Below are 23,998 nucleotides of genomic sequence, written 5' to 3'. Positions count from 1 at the left end.
TCTGCTTGCAATGGCAAGAAGTAGAAAAAACAAGTGCCACCTCAGAGAAGAGCTCTGTCATCTCATCCGTTACCTTCTTCAACAAAATAATGGATCTCTGAGGGGCAGACAAGGCTGAATGGGTTGTACCAGATTGTAATGCATTTAGCTGCTGGCAATATTTATAATCAGTAGTTTATATGCAGAAATGTTTATAAACAGTAAATTTAGAGATTGACGTGTTGCTAAAAGCTGTACTAACCATGTCACAGAGTACACTGCTCAAATCGCACATCCCCTTAGGGTGAGAAGAGGATGCAGAGGAAAGTGTTCTTTCCATAAATTAACAGTTGTCCTTTTTTAGTATGAACTCCCAGAAACATTATCAGCAGGAGCTCCCACATTTTCTGAAGGTAACTAAATGAAAAATGAAATGCATCTCTATCTTCTGAAATGCCACCTTTCTCTTCCAACAGTTAATATGGAGCATGGAAATTAATTCAAAGATGTTAATTGCTTTTCCAATTACTTTATTCCACTCTGCTTATTTGGGGAGAGAAGTAAGAGCCATGCATTGCACATGATGCAAACACTTGAGTGGCTCAGGGACAACAGCCCAGCATTTTGCTGTGAAGACATGCAGCAAGCAGGTCCCCTAATGAGATCGATACAGTACAACAGCAGAGATCAATATAGTACAACAGTAACACTTTGTTGGTTAGGAGTTTCTGTGGGTTTTCGCATCTACACTGACATAGCACACAAGTTCAGAAAAGACCTGTAACAGACTTGTGAAAACCCTGAGAATCTCCTGACCAGATGGCAAATCAGTCAATCTTATCCAGGACTCAACCTGCAAACAGCCCAGCAACACAGACAGATCCCAGCAAACACAAAACACAGTCTCTGAACCACCTACACACAGACTGTTTGGCAAGAGTGTAAAAACATTGCTGTCCTGCTCTGTACCATAAATATTACCATCGGTACAAGAAGGAGGCTTTCTCTGAAAAACAGACACTGTCATTCTTAAAGGACCCATTGTGCACAGCAACAAATGGAAGAGTATTTTATTTCTACGCTTATCTAATTTGAGGCAACACTGAATCCTATGTGGAACTGCGAACAAGTACAGATGCATGTTCAGCTTTTAGCTTCAGCATCGAATCATCTACCAAAACGGAGGAAAAACTGTTGGGCTTATCATCTTCTCAATTGATTAATCACAGGCAAGGCCTCCACAAGCAGTGTGTGTCCCCAGCATATCACTAAGGATTATGTTCACAGACACTCTGTTTAGACAGCACTGTGTTAAATCCCAGCAAATAATCTGGTCACCGAGATGTGCGTGGAGCCCTTCAGGAGGAAAGCTGCTAAAACAATTATGTAATGACTTGAAAAAGCAGTGGGTAAACGGCACATCTTGATTCTTCCCAGGCACAAAAACTTCACTAGGGCTTCCTCTTTACCTCAGATTTGTTTGGGAAGAAAAGAGCCATTGCTATCATACTCCCCCATACTTATTAGAAATGTCAACCACCTTGACGTGATTTTTCTTCTCACGCCACTGAGGAGCTCAGTGTAACGAAGGAAAACACCAAGGTCTCCATGCAGCAGACAGAACTGTAGCTCATCAATACCATTTCTTCACATGACAACTATTAGCAAACCACTGTAGCTGCAGGGAATTTCTCATGGTCCAGAAAGGCTGTTCCAAAGGTCCACAAAGCCCGCTGTCAAGCAGCTACAAATAGATGCTCCTCTGCTGCTGTGATTACACGAGTTAAACTAGTAGCAGGTAACAAGAGTCTTCCTCAAAACTCTTTCCTAAGCAGCTTTCTTGGTACTTGATTACCATGACAGAGGGAATGGAGAGTCTAAGAAACTCAGCTGATAGCACAGCAGACCTTTGCCTCAGGCACAGCAGAATGAATTCCTGTCCTTCCCAAGTCAATGTAATTTACAGCCCCGGGCTGTGTCTCATTACTCCTGCCCAAGCTAAGGTTGTTCCAACTTCAGTGCAGTTGAGCGACAGACTTATCTCTTGCTGGCACTGCTCTGAAAGCGGGAGCTGTGGTTTTTTTAAGCTGGAAATCTGGCCTACTGTATAGAGAAGTTTGGAAAGAAGAGAGAATGTTTCTGGGAAGTGGAGCATTACAAGACAGATTTTATAAAATATAATGAGAAAGATTACCATATCCAGGAAAAGGATTGAGTTACATCTACCAAGCAGCACTGTTTGCTCAGCAGCAGCATGGATGTGCTCACAAAGTTCATCCTTAATAAGGAAGATAGCTAGGTGAGGATGTAATTTTTGTCTGGATAACCTGAATAATTTCTAATTTGTCTATGTCCTAAATAAGCAAATGGCAAGTTAATCATGCTGTATAGGCATTATTTTGTTTTATCTAAATTTAATACAAATTTTACACTGTTACAGAAACAGATAAAGTCAAATAGCTTAGAAAAAGCTATTGGCTCAGTGGAAAAAGGAACCTTATCAAGCACTACAAGGAAAAACATCCTAGACAGTAATATGCAGGAGTTCTGTGTGCATGACTTGAATTCGTATTTCTCTTTTCCAATAAACAAACAAGCATTCTGCAGCCACAAGCTGTCCATGGTCTGTGCAAAAGAAAAGAAAACAAAAAAACCCCACCGCACCACACTGCTCTGCTGCCAGTATTCCAGCTACAGAAAGAGCCGCGGGTTGCACAGATGTTGCCATGGGACATCCAAAGTAGATGTCAATCCCTTAGTGCTGCTCACATCCACCATCATTCACATGTGTGAGCAGTTCTATGCAGGAGCTCATGGAGAAGAAAAGGCCTGAACTTGCCCAGCAGTTTGGGGGACCACATTTTTGACTCTGGAAATGTCACCAAAGTGGGTCTCAGAGAGAGATCATTAATTCTAAAAGACAACATAAATCTGGATAGAAGCATCTTTCTCTGTTTCAGTGGTTGTTCAGTTTTTGTTTTGTTTTGATTATATATTTTCTAGTTTGTGTCCTTCCTCAGAGTTTCTATCAGAGATATGGGCCTCGCAGGAGCAGTTTAAGGACAGCAAAAGCCCTGCTTTTCTTTATTCCTTCTTCTGAACTTTAGAGTTAGACCATGAGAGCTCAGGGACTACTGAACCACTTCCAGCAGAAGAAACGTTTCAGGCTGAAGAATGACCCTGAATTGGGAACATTTCCACACAAAACACAAAAATGCTGGAGATGTTAAATCTTCCAGGGACAAGACTCAGGTTAAGAAGCAGCTCCTAGAATTTTCACTGGTGGGTTGATTTTAGATTTATTTATTTTGAATGGAGTTTCACTTATAGTGAAAGATCAAAATATTCCTGAAATTAGAGAGTTTGAAATAGGGATTAAATTCTATGAAGACAGGGCCAGACCTTCTATGCAGGTATTTGAAGAAAATTCTTCATTGCCTCAAGACCGTATCTTCACAGCAACCCCTATTTTTTCAGCTCCAGAAGAAGCGAGAAGCCGACTCCAATATCGAAGAGGACACTGCACTAATAAGACACTCAGCTCTCCTTTCTGTCAGACTTTTACGATTCCTATAGCTCTTTGATTACCTGGTCATCACCACCACTGGTTTTGTCATTCATCCAAGCTTCCCTGTAAGCAGCCAACAGCCTGGGTATCCTTCTCCTAAATGACCATGTTTTCAGTGGATGATTAGGAAAACAAAACAGGGTTGGCTGATGCTGCTATGCTCTCAATTCTGATTTCAAGGTGATTTGTGCTCCCTTCCTCCTTGGCTTGTGAGAATGGGAGGTGAAGTAAAAATCTCTCTTCTTTCGTGTGCTTGGAGCCAAATAAGGAATTAACTTGCCTAGGACAGTATCTACTCCGAAGTGTACGGTACATCAGGGGGACAATCAATTTCACGGTTCTATAAAGCTGATTGAAACATGATTACACAGCAAGCCATGGGCTCTTTCTTCTAAGACTCACCAACTGCCTGTGCTTCTTAGGAACAATTACTACTGCAGGTGACTTCAGATTGCAGCTGGGATGGACATTAGTTTCAATCTTATCAGGCAGTTTCAGACATTTGGGGCAAAAGACTAAAGTTAATTGCACCAAGTGTTACACAAAAGGAATAATTTGAAGGAAGTTATCTTCTAATGAACAGGAAAGAGTTAGTGAACAGGTAGTGAACAATCCTTCTCCAGCGCTGAACTTCAGAACTAAAGAATATATTTTATGACCAGATGATTGGGTGCATTTTCCGTCTTAAAACTCAGTTTAAGCCAGGCAATTATTGCTCCTTACATCCCTTCTCAGCTCACTAAATTTCATCCAGGAAATGGCAGGAAGCAAAGGCCTTTCATTTTTCCATTCTTGTACTACTCATTTTGGGAGAAGGTTAAGGGAGAGTTGAACAGCATTTTTGCAAGCTATATTTAAGGCTGGCAACGTGTGAAAGACTAAAAGCCCTGAAGAATAAAGCCCTTTAATTCAGTCACAGCACAAGCACAGCATGGTTGGTAACAGTATAAAAAAACACAGCGCAGCTCTGGAAATGAATATGGAAGTTAATCTAGTGAGACCTCGTGAATAAAAGAGGCCCCATTTGCTCCCTAGCCTATTTACTGCGAGTCACACAAACATGGAGTCAATTAAACCTGAATACAAACACAGATAACACACATACAAGACAGAATATAATATGGTCCTATAACCAGCCTTTCTCTTGACCAAGAACAGGGACAGGGGGGCTGAGAAGTCTCATCTACTCTCCTTCTTGCTGAGACTCATTCTTCCTGTTCATATTTCCTTGGGACTTTATTGCTTTTTGTTTTTTATAAATAAAACCAAATTTAATGTCTATGAAGAATGGAGTAGGTAACAAAGCAACTGGGAGTGCCTCGGTAATGTATTCAGGCCATTAAGGATTTCATTAGGTTTACTAAAAGGTCATTAAGGATAAAATATCTTCTTTTATTTTACCTACTTTCTAAACATTATAGTCTATTCTGCCATTCAAGTTTGCACCCCACTGACATTAATTAGCATGCTATATATTAAGGAGAGGTTTTAATGAGCTGTTATATCATATGATTTTATTGGAGAGCCTCATTGTTCAGTTTAATAGCAGAAAATGACAACTATAGAAATTGCTTTGATAGGACTGCAGCATTGAGGTGGTTATTCAATCTCCATACTTGCTCCTCAGTTAGCTGTTGATGCTGAAAGCACCGCTTAATATACCTCATGGCTGCTTTGCCATGCTACGCTGGGCATAGCGAAAGCTGTGGGCAACGAACAAAACCCCAAGGCACCACAATGGAGTACTAACACCACCACTTACAGCTGCTCTCTTTGCTGTACGCCATAAAGTAACAGAAGCAAGACCCACACATGTATAAAATGTTTTTGCCATGTTTATAGATAAAGTATCAGTCCTAGCTGTTATGGTAGCTGATAACTGTAAGACCACATAAAAGACTGGGTCTAATACACACGCACAAAGGACAGCAATATGATTAATTTCCCAAAAGGAACCATAACACTGGCATCTCCTCCTTTGGAAGGCGATGAGAAGATCACCTTATCTGGCTTTTCCTCTTTTACAGTTCCTCAGTTGCACCAATTAACAGATAAAGCCACCACTTCTGAATATTTCAATCCTATCTATTTGCTGAATTAAGCAATACTTAAGATGAAAGGGAAAAAACCATCTAGGAAGGAAGTACAAACATGTACCTGTAGTTTGCTTTCAACTTAGTTAACTATTACATTTTGGTAAGCAAGATATTGTAAGATCTAAATATGGAATTGTTAAAGATCTTTGTCTATATTACCATAACTACCCAAGTACACCGGCACTTGAAAAGATTAGATGGAAGAAATGGGATTAAGAATCAACTGTTTTCCTGAATGGGCAATAAAGAGCATGTCTGAAAGAAGAATGGACCAAATTGTATTTTTTCTAGAAGAGAAAATAAAGCATTGGAAGGCAGAAAGACAAGATGTTCACATATCTACAAAAGCATTTTTTTAATGTGAACTTTATTATAAGAAAGAATAAATTTTAAGAGTTTTTTTCAGTTCTTATCAGTTAGTTTGGCTTAGAAAGAGCCCAACATGCACACTAAAATAACTTAGTTCCTTCCTTTAAAAAAAAGTTTTGTTGTAGCCAAATATCTTTTCTCATTTGCATGGGATTTATATTGCTGCAAGTCTATTGGCTTCAAAAGAACAATAAAAAGGTAATCAAAGAAATTGTTGGGCTCAAGGGACCGTATTATGCTTTTATTTCTGGAAAGCTTGATAAGCAATTTTTTTAAACAGTTGATTCATACTATTTATAACACAAGCATGCTATTTACCTGAAGGTTGTCATACATTTAATAAACCCCTGACATCTGAGTTTCTCAAAAAACCCTCTCATTTTCTCATGAAGATGTTACTGGAAACCGTAAGATTTAAAAGAACATCAGTAACAAATGCTTCCGAGTTAAGTAGATCCTGCAAGTAACAGGGAGTGAGTAGTGGACAATTAAGAATCCTGTATAATTTATAGAAACATAGAATCATTTTGGTTGGAAAGGGCCTTTAAGATCATTGAGTCCTACCATTAACCCAGACCTGCCAAGGCCACCACTAACCCATGTCCCTCAGCACCACATCTACACGGCTTTTAAATCCCTCCAGGGATGGTGACTCCACCACTGCGCTGGGCAGCCTGTTCCAGTGCTTGACAACCCTTTTAGTGAAGAAATTGTTCCTGATCTCCAATCTAAACCTCCCCTGGTGCAACTTGAGGCCATTTCCTCTCGTCCTATCATTTGTTACCTGGGAAGAGACACTAACACCCTCCTCGCTACACCCTCCTTTCAGGCAGTTGTACAGAGCAAGAAGGTCTCCCCTCAGCCTCCTTTTCTCCAGACTAAACAACCCCAGTCCCCTTTGAAAGAAGTTTGTTCAAAAGCTCTGTAAGGTGTTTATTCAGAAAAGTATCCCTAATTAGGAAATCATTTAAACATTTCCAAAGTTTAAGGCTGTGCGAACCTAACTGGGACAGGATGGAGAGAAACAACAGCAACAAAGATACAGCAGGCTCTTTTCAACAGGGATTAGCACCTGAGTAAGGAGCCAGCCAGCCTGCATCTGCTGCATCCTCCCTGCTGCTGCCCTCCTTGGATGTAAGGAGCAGGAACAGCCAGGGACTCATTGCCCAGGACATACCAGATAGAGCAAAGCCTAACTCCTATTATCCCCCACATCAGCTTTAAATCAACAATGTTCCAACTGACTTCAGTTCTGCCACGGCATTTTCTATTTCCAAACGTGACAGGGGAAGGAAAGCCATCTTGTTTCACCAGAACAGCAGTGGCATATGTTGGCTTCTCTATTATTGTGCACAGGTAAATTAGGTTTTCCTTGCAGCATCAGAGAAGCCACCTCAAATGCCTTGTGTATGGCAGAGGGGTCACCCAAGCACATACCAGAATTCTAGGGCTGACAGGGAGCTTATAAGCCATATTACTTTGTTAAACAGCATGGAGGGGGAAAAAGGGCTCTCTGTGGGATTCTGCTGGCTGAAAGAAAAGATATTTCTAGTGACCTTGTGCTCCTCAAATTTCACCAAAAAGCTGTCTCACTAAGCCCTGCCTTGTCCCAGAAACAGAACAACAGGGTCCGTGGCTGACACAGCACCCCAACCTGCTAAGAAAGTGAGCGATGCTCAGATTTATAGCCCTTCCCAATTGCCAAGAAAAGATAATAAATCAGTACCATTCATTTTCCAGATTCTGGCCTGAATCCTGACTAAGAGGGGCCCAGAACATTGGCAGCGTCTAACCAACCTGTCCACCAAGTGCTCAGTAAATGCTACAGTCAGCGACCATACAATAAACAATTCCTCTTCAGCAAGCCCAGTCCTCTTCCAGTGCAATTCTGCGCAAAAAGCCGTTAACTACAGAACTAATTTAGCTGTGTATACACGCACAGCTTTCCCTACACGTAATTGAGAGGATGAAGCAGCCTACTACAGAGCTGATAGAGTTTCAAACTTAAACAGATTATACATGGCCACACAGTTTTTGTTGCTGGTTTAGATTATTAAAGAATTCTAATTCAGCATAGTACAGATGCAGTAAAACACTTACTCTTCGTGTAATTGACTTTCATGGACTCTGGACAAACAATATACTGCAGTGCAAGACATCGTATAAATCCAGTGTCAAAGGAAAACAACATTAGTGCTGTAGATGAACAGAGAGTAATATCCAATTGCACGAAGACTGCACTGTCAAATGCTCACACAGAACTGTGATAAAGCTACAACCGAATATACAGTCCTTAATTGATCATTTCCTGGGTTTTCAGCACTTAACAGTGTCTCCTTAATGCTTTCTTAATGTTCAGCTAAATGCAGCAGCCAGCTGTGCCTAGCGTGGACTTCCCTCAGCGCACACTTAGTGAGCTTAAGTGAGAAAGCTTTGTCCCAGGAGTATCGTGCATCCACAGAATGCAATTGAGAAGCTGTAACATGATTGATTTTCATGGGATCATTCAAAGCCACTTCCCACTGAAGGCAATTTCTGAGAATTGTCATCTTTCTACTATTTCAGCTGTACAGCTTTATATAAATTGGCTGCAAGGTTTCGTGGTTGTTGCTTTCCTTCTTGTGGGAGCCATTTTTCACTACTCTTAACCAAAAAAAGCCTTTAAATAAACAAACAAATGACTAAGCTAAGCTGAGTTCCCAACCCTTTCAGCTTTCCCAGGAAACCTGTTTTTGCTACACCTTTTAGTGAGGAAGATTTTTATCCTAAAAACGTCAAGTTTTATGAATGGCTTAGAAAAGGGCTATGAATAGCAATGCATGCATATCCATGCAGCGGATAGCTATCACACCAGATCACCATGCTTTATCTTATAATAAGTATGCACTTTCAGGGGTCAAAGGTGGAAGAAATTTGTTTCCTCCCTATTGTAAATGCAGGCAGTGCAGCCCACAAATACGGACCTTATGTGTGACCCTCCAGGAGGCCGTTTCCACGTAACGACTGCTCCTGCAGAGAAAAAGTGGGCGAAGTGATCAAGAAGAAATGGCATATTGGCAACTGGGGAGATGATGAAGGGCAGGCTGCAGTTTTATATAGCAATTAAGAGGATCTGTAACCTCTGAAGTGCAATTTAAACTCAAATCCACTAGGATTAGACAAACCAGGCTGCAAGCATCCCATTAAAGAGCTGAAATCGTGTATGAAAGTCCCTTATATTATTATTCCTGGCATCTAAATAGAGATTTACAGCATTTCAGAAACAGTGACTGAGAAAACTAGCTAGTTAGAAGCTGCAAATGCATCCTGATTTTTCCCAAGACACATGTGCAACCCACGTGGGACTTAATAATCATGAAGATGAGAATGTAAGTGATTACACCTTACCATGTTTACAAAGACAGCTTGCTGTTTAAACATTGCCTTTAGGCAGGGCTCATTGAAAGGACTTCAACAGTCTGAGAGCCATTTTTCCAGCCAAGGAGCTGGATATACTGTAGCCACCCTCTAAATGCTTCTAGGATGGTAATACCTGACAACAACACCTTCCCCCAAATAATTTAGCCAGGAATGCTAAGTGGTTTTTTATTTCTTCTTCCCCCTTAAGAGCAAAATAGTCTAAAAACTGGCAATTCTGAGAAATAGATACACATGGAAAACATATTTACAAAGGCGAAAGCCAACATCACTTACTGAGTACACCTGGAAGCTTTCAGCTGCTCAAGCGAACAGTGAAATGCAGATATAAATAAGTTTTATTTACGCTTTCAAGATTAAACGCAAGTTTGCACAAAATACCTGGGTCCACACGTGTATCTGAAGCACTTCAATTTGGATTATGGAACAAACACTTGAGACAGCCTCATGTCATCTAAAAGCAGGAGAATTTAAGTGCCAAAGCTGGCCCATGACCTTAAATTAGGTCGCTTGTTCCTGCAGTGCAATGACAGCACAGGTCTTTCTGCTGTTTGATGGTGGTTTGACTTTACACACACTTAGGATAAAAAAAAAAATAATAAAAAAAAAAATCGTTGTTGCATGTCTTTGTACACAAAGGCTTTGAAGCCGAACTCCCACACAGCGTAAGCACAATGAGCAGCATTTGATTCTTAGGGATTTTAAAGCACAGCAGCTTTTCAGGACTGGTAAAAAGAAATTCAACAAGTTGTGGTGCTTTCAGCCTGCCAGGAGACTGAAGGGGGGACAGGACTTATTACAATATTATTAGATTCTGCCACTCACAGCTCACTACGAGAGACAGTTGTAATAACGCCTCTTTCATGAATGTCACATGCAAAAACATCTCTGTAGAGCATCCTACCCAAACCGAGGTACCAGCAAAACCCCTTATCGCTGTTTAGCTGTGTTTCTGAACACAGACTGATCTACTTGTCTCATGTAAGTACCTACACACCTTGAAGCTACCTGGGGACTTGACTATAGCTAGAGCTCTTAAGCTTTATCTCCGTTGCACGGCTTTCGTGCCCCAGCAGCCTACGCAGCTCCCTAATGGCTGACTCGACTGGACAGATCAACTCACACGTACTAACTCGGCACACGCTCGAGTTATTAACGGCTTTGCTGTGCTCCCCATCACTCGCTTCCTACACGGCTCATATCCTAATCTTTTCAGCATACTCATTAACCGACTTGCAATTCCCGGAGCTTTCCAAGTTCCCTTGAACAAGAGGCTTCTGCTCCCTAGAAACAGACTGCAATTACATACTGATTTGGGGATCTAGAAGGTTCCTTTGTTTAAAAATCCAGCTGTGGCTGTACGCAGTGAAATAATTAATTCTCCAACTGAACGCAGGGGGTTTTTAAATCAGTTTTAAATGCAAGGCTATCGCCGCCTTTGTTATTAAAAGACTACAATAGCATTTTGAAGGATAAATATCAATCAGAAGAGACTTGAACGAGTCAAAAAGGTTCATTAAGGTCCTTCCATTTTGTTTAGGCTCTTTAGAAGTATTCAGTCATTATGAAATTAGTGATTCTGGCTGCCAAATGCCTCGCTGAAGGTTGCGCTGCTGAATTCCAGCCCAGTTGGCGTGTCAGCAGCATGTGTGCGAACTGCAACGGCAATTTGTGTGCTGTGGAAGTCTGCCTGGCAGGGAACAGCAAGAGCGATTAGGGACCTGAGAAGAAAATCTGTCCCAAGAAAAAGCAAGCGGGATGTAAGTAGAATAGACAACGTGATTACTTGGAAGCATTTTAGAAGCTTACAACAAAATTTTTTAACAGAACTAAAGAGAAAATACAGCATCCAGATACAATGAATCAGATTTTTATGGTGATGGTAAGGAGGGAACTATTACTTAGGAGGAGGTTTTTTGATTTGTTTTTACTAGGAGGGTTTGTGCCCAAGGGAGTCTGAGAGACCGTCACTGGCATGGTACCTACACATGTGAATCTAGCCAGCTACTTCCAGGTGTAATGCAGGACTTGACACCACTAACTCAAATTCATGAAGTGATATTTCTTCATCTGTACTTCACAGGGCATTTTTCTTTAATAAATGTTGGTAGGCTCTTGGGTTTGTTTCTCCCTAATGACAGTGACACAATTGCAGAGTTTCTAGATAGCTGCAAATTTGCTAGCACATCACTGAGGCCCCAGCTCCTCCTGGTGACAGAGCAGCAGTGCCGGTGCTGGGCTTCAGGAACTGTGCTCCCTACAGAGACTTCATTAAAGTAGCACTGCACAAGTTCATAGTTTGGCCTTTTTTCTTCTGCTGTTGCTAAAGCCTTCTGCGTCTACGTGGATCAGTACTGCAGGAAAGAACTGAAAACCTACCAGAGACTAACCACTAGCTTTTTTTTTTTTTTTCCTCTTTAACCAATGCATCAGCTGAACTCCACTAAAGCAGTGTAAGGCCATGATGATACTGAAAAATATCTGAACTTTGTCTAGAACAACACTTTGGAGGTCACTACTACTGGGGTATTATTTTGGTCCTAGACACATGGCACGAAATCTTAAAATGACACCACCAGAAAACAAAGGTCCAGGTTTAAGCATCTATAGTAGGCTAGGGATTAAGCAAGCAATACAAAAGATGTAACTACCTGGACAATACTGGATGTTCGTCAGTATTCTTAGGAAGATTAAACTTCAATTGCAGGTAGCAGGATGAGACGTTCCTGTGTAAAGACCTGTACTTTATTTACTGACCAGTTTCAAAACCAGGGTCTCCTTTACTTGGAACAGGCACTTGTATTTGCTTGTGATACAGACTTAACAGCCTGACAGCTACCCTGAGAAGCCCTGGCCATCTCCCCAGCTTAGGTGTAACTGCTCATCTGTATTTTTATCTCCAGCTGGTGAACTTGTCTCAGGGTGCCATGGAAAATGGGAATGTTCTGTATGAATTTTCACATGTAAGAGGGGAGAGGAAAGGCAAACATTGCAATTCATGACAACCTTCAGGCACTGCTTCTCCTGGTGTTTTTAACACTTGGATTTTCATCCTTTTGGAGATGAGGGAGAGGAGGAAAAGGAGGAAGAGTTTGAATTCACCTTGACTTCTCTTTGGCTTCAGCTGCCAAATACACATAGAGTCATTATCAGAAAAGAAAAATTTGTTTGTGCCTCCACTGAGGCTCAAGCAATGACATGACTTGAGGGGCAAAGGCACTGTCATGATGCATCACTACCCTGGAGGCATTAAAGTATCTCTATGCAGCTGCTCAGCCAGAAAAGCTACGCAGATTTCTAAAGTCCTTTCAATGAGCTGAGCCCAAGGCAATATTTTAGTAGGAAACTGCCTCTTTAAAAATTAAAAGGAGTTATTTTTGCATCATTTGACTTGGATTATTTTAAATGTGTTCCATTATAGGTCACCCATGTTGCCAGAAAAAAAATAATGAATTTGCAACTGATTTTATTTAGATCAATTCCTTAAAAATACAGACAGCTTTATTGCATAATTCCTTACACAGACACAGGATATAGCCTGTAGTACACCTTCAAAAACCATGAAATGGCAAGGGTTAGTTCTAGTTTCAGTACAGACAGGTAGTTGCAACCTGCACAGATTTCCACAAGTGTCTCAACAGCAACCAACAAAAAATGACTCCTTACTTTAGTCAAGGATTATCACCTGGCTGAAATGACACAAAATTAGGAAGAGGAACCTCTCTTCGTTTATTTCATCTTGCTGTATCAAATTCAATCTACCCAGCTGGAGAGATGACTTAAAAGTGCAGCTACATTTAAGCCCGAGAGAAAGATCCCTTGCTCATCCTGCAGTGTAAGAGCTCCCTGATGTTAAACCTGCTTGATTTTTTCCATTTGACCATCGCTGTGTCAGAGACAGCCAGTGTTAGCAAGGAGAACTGGGAGTGACAAGTTATAAGACATGCTGTTCCAAACTGAGAAGCTGGATGGGAAGGGGCAATAAGCAGAACCTCACTGGCAGTGGCAAAGCTGCTTCTTGCACGCATGCCTTTTCCAAAATACGTTTGTACTTTCTCCTACCACAAAAGAGAAAGGAAAAAAGTGATTCTTGCCCCTCTGTTATCAGACCATGCTGCACAAGGCCACAGTGAGGGTTTTTACGTCACCGTAAAAGCAATTTTTTTTTTTTGGCTTTTTCTAATCTTACTGTGGTAAATGCTGAGCCTGTAAACTGAAACAATCTCAGCCAGCACTGGTGCACCGCTTTCTGCTACTTAATAAAAGTGCCTCTACCTTCCCTTGTAGGACTGTCTCTCATTTCACATGATCCTCTGTAGCAGTCCTTTTCTTACATCCCTTTTCCTCATATTTGGATGTACATGACATTATGGAGGCAGTCTCACCAGAAGCACATGGCAACAGTAATGCTTCCTTACTTTAACAAGAAACATCTCCTCTAGAATCACATTTAAATTCTATTTCATCCCACACATGATGGTCAGTGGTCATCCTATGTTCTGCTGTACATTTTGTTTGGGGGTGGGGAAAGTAATTGGGTAAAATTAGACATATTATTGAAACATTCAAGAACAACACTGTAAGATTTAATGGCTATATTCTGCTGAGATTGGCAGGAAGTGCTATGACTATTGGAAAGACAGAGAGGAATTAGTTACTGTATTTACCTCAAGAAAAAAAGGAAAGAAAACAGACCTTGGAAATACTGCAGAAGAAGAGGGGCAGAAATTGAACACCCGAGACATGGGGGAATATATGGCTCTCATTTTGCCACAAATATTGCTAAAGAAATCTTTTCTTTTTTTTTGAACTGGAAAACTTTTTCAGTGACAGCAGCAGACTATCTTGAAGATTCTTATCTATTTTAATCAGGCTTCTTCTAGCACCTGCTGAAATCTCTCAGCGCTCAGGATTGGCTTAAACACATATGAAAAGGGCCCTGTGGCACGTATTCCTTGACAACAATCTGTTCTCCTCACCTCATAGAGTGTAATGATGCCATTTGTCTCATTTGGAGGCTTCCACTGAACATAGATCTTCTCTTCAAAAGGTCCTCCCTGGATGGATTCCAAGGGAACGGGTCCAGGAACTACAGGGAAAAAACAAAAACAAAAACAAAAAACCTGGGTTAGAAACTACCACCAGCTCCAGTTGTACACACATCAGAAGACAGCAAGAGGCCATCAGAGAGGAAGTTCAGAGTTGAAAATAAACCAAATAAAAATAATACAATAAAAAAAAAGAACCTCAAGGCACTACCATTACACCAAGGTACTATCAATATGAAAGGCCTGTTCTCAACCTTTGGTTCAAATAAGAAAACTCTAACCAGTAAGTAATAAAATCAGAATCCATGAAAATATGAAGCTAATTTCAGTACATACTTATTCCAACACAGCATAGCAGCAGTAGGGAATTTAATTTGTCCTTCTCCGCCCACACAACAGCAAAGCTCTACCTAAACAGACAGATTGCACCTTGGCATAAAGACACTGCTGGGCTGCACACCTTTATCAATATGAAAGATTGATTTTCTTAGCAAAGTAACAATGGAAGATTTATATTTCATTATGGCTACAAGGCCAGCTAAAAAAATCCACCTACTCAAGCAAAATTTTAATGCTGTGGAAGATAACTAACTAAATGCACTCCCAAGCCTGTCTGATAAAAACCCTGTTCATTTTTCTGAAAGATTTGCCATCCTCTTATGTCCCCCCGTATGATATACTGGACTGCAAGAGCCACTTTCAGCCGAGAGAAGCTCAGGACAGCAACTCCTTACAGCTCTGGCAGAAGAAGAACGCTTCTTTTGTAACACATCAGACAGAATGGAGAGTCCTTGGTCTGAAATAGCTCAGATGGGATAACAACACTTGAAAGCTTTCCATCAGTACTTTGGGAAAACAGTTGTTTTGTATCAAGAACGAATGAGTTCGCATCAAATGAATTTAGCTTCTGAGACATATATAAAATGCTATGTCCAGAAGACCAGCATTAAGAAAAGCTACACTCTGGAAAGCTACAGCGATGTGAAGGCACAAGAAAAATCGACAAATGCCAGGCTTACATTTGCCCATATGATAAAGGAAGCTGCACTGTGAGTCCTGGGTAGTTCAGAACATGACTTCTACAGAATTAAACCTACTGCTGTTCAGTAACTGCTCAGACCAGCGTTTATCATTTCCAAGCACTTCAGGGAGCCCTGCCCTTTCAGGAACACGTCTGTGAAACGGAAATTATTTACACCTACAAATTTTACTTGCATAACACACACACTGTCCAGAGAAGCCATTTGTTAAGTCTCATGGGACAGATGGTTATGTCATTATTTACAACTTGAAAATAATCATGTTCCCCCCCCAAAAAAAAAGCAAGCAAGTGCAACATAACTTACCATCTTCCTCAGTCTGCACAACCAACTCCTCACTCTCCATTTTGCCCTCCGGGTTAGAGAGGGCTAACCTCAGTCTGATCGTCATGAAGGGCCGAAGACCTCGCAAAGTGTAGTGAGAAGATGTTTGGATGAGTTCCTCCGCCTCGAATTTTTGCTGGTTAAACACATACTGGTACTGGACTGTGAGATTGTAGCTGTGGCAGCGGGTCACTGCGTAACCAAAGGGCTCCCACTGCAACGTCAGCTGCCGGGAGCGAATATCAACAACTTCTACATTTTGTGGTCCATGGACAGGATCTGTGAAGTAAGCAGAGAAAAAAAATTGACATTAAAAGAAGTCAGTCATCCATTAATATGCTTCCTTCCATGTTGCCAGAGTATCTAAGTACTTCACAGTCCTGAATGTTCTTGTCTTTACAATGTAAAAGTGATAAGGAAATTAATATCAGCTCCACAAATGTATTCTGGCTCCTGAGTTTTCCCTGAAAATCCCCTGTCATAGGGTCATGAACAGTGGTCATGCTCCCAATTCCTGTGAAACCTCACTGAATCCAACAATGGCAGCATGATTCCCATCAGTTAAGTAGTGTAAAAGTCACAATTTCTTCATTCTTACCAAAAAGAAAAAAAAATAGTAGTTGATGGTCTACTTGAAGTGCCTAAATATCTTGGCAAGTCCTGCTTCAAGTGATGCAAATACATAGGAAACGGCTGCCAGAGCAGGAACGAACTCAAGTCTCTCAGCTTTCAATTTAGCTACGTAGCCCCTGCACCCTCCTGCTGACTCTAAACCCATTCTGCTCAGAGACTAAAGCACAAGAGTGCCATAATCAAGATTACAATCCTGACTCTTAGACTTCCAACATCTTAGACTTTCACATTCTCCTCAATTTTTTAAACTCTTGAATGTTCTGGCAATGGGGCATTTGAGCAGATCATGCCACTCTGAGGAAGTTTTCTGAGCCATCTCAACCTTGTGCCAATAAAACTTTTATTTCAGATGATATCAACACCTTGGCCCCACCAAAGTTTCATTGCTCTTTATTATTCTTTCTACGGTATCTGACTGAGGTACAGTTTGAATATTCATGTGTAGGAATCATTTTCACCTGCTGTTCCTTAATTTATTTTTAACAGCATAACTCAAATGCTCTGACTACAGACTCTGCCCTTTATATAAAATATAAATGCATGCACCGCTAGACATGCAGATATAAAGAATGAAGGATGAGTAAAATCAGTGTTTGAGATACATCAGATGGTAATAATACTACAAATGTCAGAGTTTGTTTATCAGACATTTCTTCAACTTGGGTAGCTCGTTTGCTTTTTTGCTCAATATATATCTAAAGCAAGGTAATTAGAAAATACATAATTTCACACAGTTTCTTGATTTATAGCACAATTTAGCATTTTGCCCACTTCTCATGTTTTCTCATGATTTCTACCGATGAAAAGAACAGAACATTTTCATAGAAACAAAAATAGTCACAAGGACTCCCAAATACTAGTTACACTTCTTTGAAAGTTAATTAAAATGGAGAAAAAGCCTTCTAGTAATTCTTGAAAGTAAAGCACCCACCAGCCATACTGACTTCAATCTACTAATGCATAAGCAGAAAACACACTGTAATAACCAGCATATTCTGTAGTACTTCTAAATCACCCCAGTGACCAGCAATGGGAAAATAGCTCCTTCTGAAATGAACGTTGTTCTGAATCTTTATAGAGGTACACACACACGCAGATACTTTTGAAATACGATGGATATTAGACCAGGGATCTAAAGCTAGCAACTGGTTTAGGAATCTATGTCAGTCATGTTATTCCCTTAGCATCCAGAAAACACCTCTTAAATGACATTCTTTAGCACTATGTGTGTCAAAAAAAAATGTACTTTAGAAATTACAAAGTTTGTGTGCATAAATATACACATATATACTTAACATTAGGTGGCAATCATTCCTTTACTATAAACCCATGGAAAGAAAGTTTCTGTAGATGAACTGTATAGATAAATAAGGTGAACAAAAGAATGGTTCTGTGAAATCTTTCAGCCTCTGAAAGTGTGAAGGTAAGCACGAGCCTCGTTCCAAGAGCCATCGAAAGGAAAAAAAAAAAGCCCAAAAGCAGATGCTTGTCCTTCAGAACTCTCCACTACACCACGTCATCAACTCCAGCCCCCAACCCAGAATGTGGCTGAGTCACAGCAAAAACATTTCATGGCAAGACAACGATGCAGCGGAAGATGGCAATTAACCTCAGGGTTAATGCTGTACTGTTTTTTTTAAATTACAGTTGTTTTCTTTAAGTCAGTCATGGTATGGAATGAATGGGTAATTAGAGGGTGTTTGGTTTATTGATGTCAGATGTGCTGACTTTATCGGTGGGTAAGGAACAACTCTGATTCAGCATCATCTCACCAAGTCATATATCCAAACCCTGAACTATAGCAGATTACCTGCTTTTTTTTTAGCTGGCTTTCTCATCTTGTTCACATTTGCCCTTTCCTTTCTTATCCAAAATTGCAAGACTCTGGAGCTGCCTCGTATCAACCAGTTTCTAATTCTACTCAAAATTTTACTGTAAATCCTCTAAGATACATCCCGAAGCCTTTCTTTAGTTTTTCAACACAATATTTTCAATAGAGTAACTGGCCCATTAACAGATTATTTTGAGTTACAAAGTGAGAAACTAAAATACAGATTCCAAACGTAGCCCAGACCCCACTGCACAATCACAGAACTTACCACATTCTCCCAACTATCTTTTCTCAGGCTGATAATCCTAAAATGAGAGGTTTTTGGTGAACAAACGAGATCACGATGCTGCAGTTCATAGTGAAAGCAGGAATGGGATGCAGGTTTCAGAAACACCCATAGCCTGAGGAGTCTCTGACAGCAGATGCAGAGACTTGAGATCTAATGGCCTTCTAGATTTTTGAGCAAAGGGGGAATAAATAAGTAAAAAAATATTTAAACTTCAGGTTCAGAGAGGAAGAAACTAAACTGGAACTAAATCAACAAATAGAAGCTGGACCTGGAAATCTTTGTATTCTCTCTGTCTCCTTTCTCTCATTTTCTATCACCTTTTTCTGAAAACTGAGACTATGTAATTTTGAAAATGTTTTCCTGTTGCTACACTGCTTTCCTCTGCAGCATACGCCATTGAACTCATTTTCAAAGATGAGATTTTGTACTGTTGTTTTTCAAGGACACTGGTCCTACTACCTTCTCCATTTAATTCCTTCCACATTTTAAGTATACAATCTCAAAAGGTCTGTAGTACTTATTGCTGGGACTCTACTAACATCACCCATTTTTTGTTATGTTGTAATGACTTATTTTCCCCCAAAAGAAACAAAAAAACTAAAGATGTTTATAATTGATCTACAATCCTCTAGTAAATATTTGAAACTGGACAAACTGCTCCATTTTTGTATTCTTGGAATTATAGCTTCCAAATAACGCAAGAAAAAAACTGAAAGTTATTAACTTGCATTTGGCTAGTGTAAGAAAAGATGCTAAAATGTATCTCAGCTTCAGCTGTATAAAAATACCTACCAAAGCAAGACACAGGCTGGCCCAATTTGAATATTTAGACATCATATATAAAAAGACATTGGTGTAACCTGCATAAACCAAAGTAAAACTTTCTAAGTGTCTCAAGACCTTGGAAGAACCAGAGGAAATTCTTAAGAGGCAGGAGCAACGAAACAGCTGCCACCAATCTATTAAAACTAGTCTTGAACCCATGCAAAGAAAATTCCAGTCTCTGGGATTTCACTGTGCAAATGCTGTACTTTTATTTCAGCCTGGCTGAACTATTAATTACATTTTGAAAAGTATCAAAATCAAAGACTGAACAGTATTTTTTAATACCGCATCTCCCACTGATGCTTCGATACCTATCGTTACTGTGGTAGGCTGCTGCAAACACTCAGCAGACCTTTCTGAAGTACTTGTGATGTACAAGTAGCCTGAATAAAAACAAACTCTCCCAGTGACCCTTCAGCTGTGCTCTCAGACTTCAGCCCAGGTAAGCAGACATTTTTGACCCAACAGTGACCAGCAATGTTCAGAGACTGCATTTCCTGCTATCACAATTTGACCATTTTACAGAAAAGTTGACTTTTATGGTTGGTTTTGCTCTTTCCTTACTGAGTGTTACAGACCTCGTTTTGTTTGCTGTAGTCTTCTTGCACAAGGTGAGGTGTAGAAAGGCAAAGGTTGATTTAGACTATTAATAACAACTGTCTCTGCTTTATACCCCTCCATCAAGAGGAGAACAGAGAGGAAAAGAAGCAACGGTGAAGCACTGGGGTTTGAACACGAAGCTCAGGCTGAGCAGTGAAGTTAAATAGAGACAATCAGCTGTTGCCCCCAGGTTAACGACATGCTGCAGGAGCCTAACTGCAAGGAATTGTTGCTGTCAGTGAAGACATGACATTGAGTGGAAGATGTCTGTACTTGTCTGAGGCCCCACTGCCCATGTCTCCTGACCCTCTGGAGAGCAGCAGGTAGAGTTTATTAGCAGTGCAGGTGTCCACTGATTAAATTCTGTTTCCCAGCAGTAGGTTACAGAGACTGAGAACGCACAAAGGGAAGAAAAATGAGCCTGACAAGTGCAGCAGCTTTCTGTGAGTCCTGAACTGATGTCTTCTGATACAGAAAGAGAAGGAAAATACGTATGAGTCTGATTCCTGCCTTGCCCTCAACACACCCACACCTGAGCTCATCAGCCAGCCATGTCAACCAGAACAGGCCAACCAACATCTGGGCGCCCCAGTAAGGTCCCCATCCCTTCCTCCTAGGAAGAGAGGAGGAGAAGACTGGGTGCATTGGTAGTTAATAAGAAGACCAAAACTTGTGTTCTGCCAACTACCAGCATGGTACAACCTCTCTCTGCAGCCCAGAAAATATTTAAATTCATTTTCATTTACAAAATATAAACTTGGTAGTATCACAGAATGGTTGAGAACTTCATGGAATATTTCACACTCACAATAAATTGAGACAGTGACCACTTTTGGTGCAACAGCAAAAAAACTCCTCGTGATGGTGAATCAGCAGTTCGGATGTTTCCTTTGTGTTTTTCAAAGACATTGTTCTTGTTCTACAGATGGAAAACCAAACAGTAATTTGTCTGACGCTATTTTACTCCAGGTATTAGATTACAGCTGAAGCCTTCTCTGTCTCACCTTTATTCCCTATTCCTCCCCTTCCTCCTTAAATTTCCACTGTATGAAACAAGCCTAGGGAAACATACCCATTATCAAAAAACGTAGCAAGATAAACAGAGCAAAAGCATTCAAGTGGTTTGCCTTAAATACATAATTCAAGTCTGTGAGATGGTTCAGGATAAAACAACCAACTCTACAGCGCGTGCTGTTCATCTCTTCAAAGAGATTCTGACAGATGAGTTGTTCCATAAATACCTTTCATATCAACGTCCTATACATGGACATTTCAGAATGACGGACAACTCTGTCCATCCCTGAAGTGCAGAATGTCTTTCTGTGAGAGTTCCTTTGCCGAGCATCACAACTCACACAGCTGCTGCCCATCACATTTCAATGCCTTCCAAGTCTGAATGTGCTATAAACGCCTTTTCAGACACGACAGATAAAAACACTGATTAAACAGAGTTCACTAGTCTTTCAATACTGTAAAAGTGCTTCGGCTTTGCCCTTTTCTGCAGAAAGAACAGCTCCCTAATATTTGGATCTATTTTTTTTTTTAAACCAGTTCAGATATCATCACTGGTCCAAAGACAGTGCAGACAAAGCTGAAAGCAGGCAATTATACAGAAAGGCATGTTCTGAGAGAAGACTTGCAATAGGGGAAAAAAGAAAGAGAAAAAAGGAGCAAGGCTGATACAATAAAATCACCGCAGAACAACCAACCTGTTTGTTGAGATACCTACAATCAACTAAACCCCAAGTCATACACAAAGAAATAGGCGTCATTATGGCTGATGAACTAAAATAGGCTATTCCGTGGCATTCTCTGAGCAATGAAGAAGGCAGAGCCCTGCCACACAGATGAATCTATTATAAAAGACAGATGAAATAAGTTAGATAATGGAGTACATTGTGCTTAGATAAGCCAGGGACTGAGCTCTCTCAACAGTTAACATGATCATTTTACTTCAGTTCACAGCACATTTACTTCATTTTTTGATTGATCTGGTTTTGTTTCAGTTGCAAATTTTACTTCGAGTTTTGCACTGCAAGAAATCCCAGATTTCAAAAAAAAGGGGAAAATATTTAATATATTACAAAACCCATTAAACATCCTCTGATCTCCTAGTTCGACCTTGTTAAACAAACAAACAAAAAAAGAAAAATCAACCCAAATTCCTTTAAACTGAGCCCAGATCTATCTGATGTTTGAGAAACTCAGCCTTTCCATTTGTTACAAAACATGCCTGTCACGCTCACGGACTAAAAGCCCACGTGCTGACATGTGCCCGGGGTCACACAAAAAGCCAAGCCTGAGAGCAGGACCCCAACCCGCTACCACAGACTGCTACCAGCACTGGCCCCAGCACTACCTACCTGTGCCTGCTCCAGCTTAGAGCCGAGCGGAGCTGCCAAATCTGCACTTGTAAACAACTTCATGATAATTAAGTACTACTTTTAAAAAAGGTTTATTAGCATTTGTTTAAATGGATTGTTTTCTTCATTATTATGAAAGGGTAAAACGAAAGCTCTCTTCCTCTTATACCTAAAACTATTGTTCCCTAACAAACTTAAAAGTAATAATTCAAAACAACAATAAAGGGTAATTACTGATTTTATTAAAAACATCTGTCATGGATACACATAGCAGTGGTATTCCATGGCTGGGAATAAAATGCACATTATTGAGCATTTTGATGATTAAATACAAAAGCATAATTAAATATGCTAATGAAAGTGAGATTACAAAGTAGGTAAAGCACTTGTTTTTTTGTCAAACAAAAGTAAAATGTGTTTTTTACAAATTTATTTTATTATGTATAAATAAAATATTTATTTTGCTTTACTATCACGGACGTACATCTATTTTTATTACCTCTTCCTCTGTGTACTTCTGTTGTTATCTTCAAATGGAATAAGTGGAAGAGATTAGAATAACATATAAGCTAGTTCCTGACAAAACATAAATTATCTCCATAAAAATAAATAAGGTAATCAAAATAGTAGGTAAAAGAGAGGCTTCCTCTGCAGTCATGGGTCTATTGAATTATTCTGAGCAGCAGAGAAAAGCACTGCTCTTGCACATCGGCTTTCCTTCATTTGTAACTGTGGCTTCCTTTTATGTCTGTGCAGTCTGCAAGATAAATTCTCTATGTTCTTCTGGAAGCCTGTCTTACAAAAACAAATATTTTAAAAAAAGTTAAGATTTCCAGTTTAACTTCTAGATGTAGCAGAAGGAGCTATCAGTTGGGGAAACACGGGCTTTGTGGGCACTATCGAAATACCCTAATTGCCCTGAACCACTCGAGGCTTGTCCATTTCTCTCAAGATTCAGGAGCTGCAGCAACCCCCTTTTTCACCAGCGATGGGCAGTCATAGACCAGGGATCTCTACACGAGGGGGACTGGCTGATTCCCTGTACCTGATGACATCTAAAGGGATTTTCTCTCTACAGCATGCCATATTGGCAGAAGAAAAAGAAACCAAAATAACATTTTCAATTGCCAAGAATGGAAAGGTTGGATAATTACTTAGAGCAAAGTAGAATATGTCACAACCATAATAATCATGGTAGACAAACGGAGAGTCCTCAGGAGCGGGTGGTTGGAAATTCAGCTAATGGAATAGAAGACAGACTGTAACTCTATGTCAACCAGATTCTTTTCCCAGTTATTCCCTTAACTAGACTAAGAGACTCAAATTCCTGCAGCCGAGTACTGCTTGCAATGTATTCCAGAAACACACTTTTAGAAAGGGTCTAGATAGAATTTATGACCAGCTGTTTAATTCTAATTTCATGTTCATGTCTTCCTTCCACCGGGGTGTTGAAGTCAGCAATGCGATGCCATTAATGCCATGGATGGTTAGCTATTATGTGAATGTACATATTTGAACAAATGTTCATTTCCAAACGCTATAGACACTCTTTGGGATAGTGGAGGACAGATCAAAGTTTGCTCTGAACAAAATCAATGCACTGCATTTAGCCCAAT

General features: G+C 40.2%; 1 protein-coding gene across 1 annotated transcript in view; it reads right to left on the bottom strand.

The window, feature by feature from the left end:
- Positions 1 to 23,998, bottom strand: part of PTPRT (protein tyrosine phosphatase receptor type T) — a 451,382-nt gene that overhangs the window by 136,880 nt on the left and 290,504 nt on the right. Inside the window, exons 8-9 of the mRNA XM_068419550.1 lie at positions 15,824 to 16,120; positions 14,409 to 14,518 (exon numbers count right to left, since the gene is read on the bottom strand). Of these exons, the coding sequence (XP_068275651.1) occupies positions 14,409 to 14,518; positions 15,824 to 16,120 (407 nt within the window). The remainder of the gene's footprint in view (positions 1 to 14,408; positions 14,519 to 15,823; positions 16,121 to 23,998) is intronic.

The sequence above is a fragment of the Nyctibius grandis genome, chromosome 28 (genome assembly GCF_013368605.1).
Source record: "Nyctibius grandis isolate bNycGra1 chromosome 28, bNycGra1.pri, whole genome shotgun sequence".
In the NCBI taxonomy this organism is placed as follows: Eukaryota; Metazoa; Chordata; class Aves; order Nyctibiiformes; family Nyctibiidae; genus Nyctibius; species Nyctibius grandis.
The sequence above is the reverse complement of the archived record's forward strand: the minus strand, read 5'-3'. Positions and strand labels throughout refer to the sequence as shown.